The sequence below is a fragment of the Hevea brasiliensis genome, chromosome 6 (genome assembly GCF_030052815.1).
Source record: "Hevea brasiliensis isolate MT/VB/25A 57/8 chromosome 6, ASM3005281v1, whole genome shotgun sequence".
NCBI classification, from domain to species: domain Eukaryota; kingdom Viridiplantae; phylum Streptophyta; class Magnoliopsida; order Malpighiales; family Euphorbiaceae; genus Hevea; species Hevea brasiliensis.
In genome coordinates, this window is record NC_079498.1 from 91,084,535 (window position 1) to 91,089,273 (window position 4,739).

The following is a 4,739-nucleotide window of genomic DNA, read 5'->3' on the forward strand; positions in this document are numbered from 1 at the left end:
ACCTTGCATTTAGTTTATTAACCGAAAGTCTGGCTTGAGAGACACTTGCTGGCAGAGGTTGGATTAAGAGGGCTGTATAGGGGATCAACTCTTATATATGTATTGCTTGACAGTATTGGATGTGTGAGTGTTACAAATTGCCTTTTGGCTGTTATGATATGAAAATTATGACGATGTTGCATTTCACTCCACAGGGTGCATTAGATTTAGATAGTTATAGAGATTGTGATTAAAATTGGTATTTTACTCTCTGAGTTGAACATTCACTCCTGTTCATCTATTTTTTCAGGCTACAGGAGGATTATTTATTGTGACTAACCTGCTCTTCTTATTCGCAGGTCCATTAATAGTATTTAATGTATTTTGTATAATTGAGTTAAATTTTAGACTTCACATGTATTAGAAGCACTTATTTTTATTTTGGGCCTGTATTATAAAAGTTATGTTGGACCTATAAAATGATTAACTGTAAGCATGATGGGATTGGATGAGGGAACTGAGCTCCTATTTGAGTTGTGACATTTTGATTATGTAGAGGGTGAGCTGAGCTCCCTAATTTATTATATATTGTGTTTACAGGTCGGGCGAGTCAAAAACTCTCCTTTGAATGGTCCATTTTATGGTCACACTCTGTCTGGTTAAATTCTTGAAATTAGGCCCAAATGTGCCTTAGAGTTGGGTTGAGGAATAGTTAGGCTTACTACGGGCCTCGGGGCTTTAGGCTGGCCCAGGTCCTAGTGCCGGTTCAGCCCATAGGTTGGGTCGTGACAAGAATGCAACACCTTCATAATTTTCATACAAATCACATCATAACAGTAAAAGATAATTTGGAGCACTCATGCACCCATATAATATTCAAACAGTACATATATGGGAGCTGATCCCCTATACAGCTCTCTTAATCCAACCTCTGTCAGCGAGTGCATCTCAAGCCGGACTTTCGCTTAATAGACTAAATGTGGGGGCCAGCGAGATTATCTCGAGCTGTGCCTATCCCAACTTATCCATAAAAGGATCGGGTCCCAGCGAGTCAAGCTCTAGCCACGTCTACCCCTCCTGTCCATATCCAATGTCATGCACCACACGCACGCTAACACACGCACACTGCTCCAAATTACCATAAAAACAACATCCACAATATTTTATCAAATAAAGATACAATATAAAATATGTTTAATATTTAACTACATAAATATATATTTATAAGTACTGCATGGGCATGCCTGAATATATAGTAATATTGAAATTATAATTAAAATTAATATTTTACTCACAAACGTAAACCAAGGTCAATGTGGTGGCTGAGTGGAGGAGGAAAGCTGTTTCGGCTCACCTGATAATTACATTATAATTGTTTAATATAATTGACTCAATACAAGCTTAAAAGAACCAAAGACACCTATAGTTGTGCGGAAAATCCGGTAGAGTTTTCCCTATACCTAAGACCTACCCAACCTGCAAAAGGGCTCAAAATACACTTCTATATCCACAAGTCTCACAACCACAACTCAATCACATCACATGGCCCCTCCTGGGCCCATCCAAACAGTCAATAACCAAAATTTGAAAAATTACCATTTAGTCCCTACAACTAACCCTTTGGCAAAAACTATACAAATGAGCTCTAAAATTTTAAAATTTTGCCCCGCGGTCCTTAGCAATATTATAGAGCTAAAGCAAAAGGAATTATAATTTTCTACCTACCCACAAATATTTTATGAAATTTTATTATAAACCCAGCACTATAAAATTGAAGAAACTCGGAGTTCAGGTTTACCGATGCCAATTTTGACACTTGAAATGCGTCCGGGACATCTAAAAATAGTGAGGTAGTCTATAATTTTGACTCGGTTCCTTAGTGATTCCGGCAACTTATCTACTCGACTCAAAATTATAGATCAGGGTGACAGTCGAATTGCCACGAAATGAAAGTACCTACGCAAAGCTCACAATATCAGGGTTAGACTAAAATATTTATATTTACATATAAAATATTTATTTGAAAATTAGAGGTATTACATTATCCCCTTACGTAAAATTCGGCCCTTGAATTTTACACAAGACAGAATAAATAATTTCAAGATTACTCAGTGGACAAGTACGAGTACTTATTGCGCATGTTCTGATCTGACTCCCAGGTACACTCTTTTACCGATTGGCTCATCCACAAAACCTTAACCATAGAGATCTGTTTTGACCACAACTGCCTCATCTGAAAGTCCACTATGGCAATTGGCTGCTCCTCAAAGGTTAGGTTTTCCTTTAACTCCATTGTATCGGGTTGTAACACATGAGAAGGATCAGATATGTATTTCCTAAGTATGAAAATATGAAATACTGGGTGGACGTGAGAAAAGCTTAGTGGTAACTCTAACTGATCAGCAACTGTTTTAACTTTATCAATGACCTCAAAAGGTCCTATGTATCTAGGTGGCAGCTTGCCTTCCTTCCCAAACCTCATGACTTCTTTCACTGGGGAGACCTTTAGGAATACATAATCACCTACTGCAAACTCTACATCCTTTAGCCTAGGATCAGCATAGCTCTCTAGCCTGCTGTAGTATCCTAGCTATCATCGTCATTTCACAGTGAAACTCATACCTCAAACCACTCATTAATCTTTTTCTGACATCTTCAATACTCACTATACCTCCACTGTGTTTGACCTGATATCTCATAACTTCCATCAGCTTTGGTGCTTACATCTCCTTCATTGTGCCCTAACGTATCTCTTAGTGACTTCAGTCCCCATACCTCTATTTCAACAATTTCTACTTCTTACAGACATGACTTATGTTCCTTATCTTATAGTATCCTATGAGATGCTTTTCTGTAGCACCTATCATAGGTATCTTATTCAACATCTTTACTTGTTCTATGGCCCCATTGGTCAACACCTATGCATCTTCTCATTCCGATGATAGTTTGAATTCCTAATTTACTTGTGTTATTACAACGGTCCTTAAATCAACCTCTGTCTATCTTATGTAACTAGTTATGTAGAGATCTATCCAAGTGTTGATCGTTCATATTCTATTTATTAATAGTAAAAAGTGGGCTGGGCCTCTTCTCTAACCTAACAAAAGTGTACGTATTCCTAAGCTATCCAGTCAAAATAACTTATCATATCGTAATTTTTTTTCTGAAAAGAGAGTTACTTGCCTTCTACTTGAAATTTCTTACTATCTGACATGCTTCCTGACACATTGATACTTAAATCAAGGCTCCATTATTCCTTTATCTTATCATTTCACCATAATTTGTTTTAAATGTCCCTTAGTGTGTCCCTAGCGTACTTATTCCTTCTTATCCTCATCATTGTAACCAACTTTACTGAGCTTTTCACCTATCCTTTAGATCTTATCCACTTTTTTTTCTGTTTCTGCTAGTGTTGATATCTTTTCAACTTATTGCATTTATTCTTTAACTTTTGTCCTCTCTCACCCTTATGCCTTTCCTTCAAGGATATCCATCCCAACATCTACTTTGACTTTCTTTTTATCTCTTAGTCCTATCTTGATTACTAGTTCCATTACTTCTGGGATTCTAACCTTACGATTGGCTCCTATCAACATATCTTTCACATTATGTAACACTTGTAATTGACCCTAAAAAATTCTTTTTGTGTCTGTCACATCTTATTCCTCTGTAAGGCATAACATAATCCCGTAGAATACCTAATAAACTCTAGAACTTCACCTCGATAACTCATTAAGTACCCTACAAGGGATTTTAGAACAATTTTCTTACTTTTATAAGTGGTGAGCATTTTCTAATAGGTGTTAAAATTATTCATTCAAAACTGAAAACTAATTAAAATTTTTGACCCATTTTATTTTTCCATAAATTTTATAAAAATTTCGACAGAGTGCCATCTATATTTTGAAAAAACAGTTCTTCAAATACCTGTAAAAAAGCACTTCTAATAATTTATCTCAACAACTCCACAACAATCACAACCAATTTCTCAAGTTTCAAAATTCAACAATCCTCAAGATACTATCAATCAATTTCATTCATTCATTAAAGATAAACAATTTATATATACATCATACTAAAAATTTACATTAGGAAAATCCAAACTAAAATTTATTACAAACTTTGTACAAGTTGCTCAAGATCAATTTTATATGTCCATACATTTACATGCATTACATACATCAAAATAAATATTTACAGTCAGGGTATAAATTATACCTGATAGCTTCAAAGTAGGTAGCTTCTTTGTCCTCAGCAGCTCACTCTGCTGCTCTTCTAGTCTCTATATCTGCAACAACAATAACAGCCATCGCTGAGTACTAGGATTCAATGGTGCACAACATACTAAAATAATCTTTATGCAGAGTTTAAATCATATTTATTCAAAAATTGGATTGAACATGAGAATTAAATACAAAACATGAATTATGAGATTTTAATCTAAACAAGTTCATTTCGAAGTGTCAAAACACATTTTATAAAACCCACAGTTATATCATGCCATTCGAAACAAATATAATCTCAATAGCCATAGGCTAAGAAGAAGTCACATCACAAGGCTAGCTAGCTCAAATATATGGATATCCATTCAATTTCTTCTTCTACTGGTACACACCTCAACACTTCAGCCAGAGAAGGAATCAAAATTCGAAACTGATTACCCCCACTAGTCATGCTAGTGAGGTGTTCAAATATATGGTCATGACACTGTGGTTTCAAAATTTATCTTAACAATTTGCTAAATATTGTCATTTCAAAAG

The 4,739-nt window shown here is 35.4% G+C and overlaps 1 protein-coding gene across 1 annotated transcript; it reads right to left on the reverse strand.

Annotated features, from left to right (window-relative positions):
- Nucleotides 1-2,083: 2,083 nt before the first annotated feature.
- Nucleotides 2,084-2,752, reverse strand: LOC131180670 (uncharacterized). Its single transcript, XM_058148021.1, has 2 exons — nt 2,726-2,752; nt 2,084-2,569 (listed from the first exon to the last, which is right to left on the reverse strand). Exons 1-2 carry the CDS (start codon nt 2,750-2,752, stop codon nt 2,084-2,086), a joined length of 513 nt encoding a protein of 170 aa, XP_058004004.1.
- Between the last annotated feature and the right edge of the window lie 1,987 nt (nt 2,753-4,739).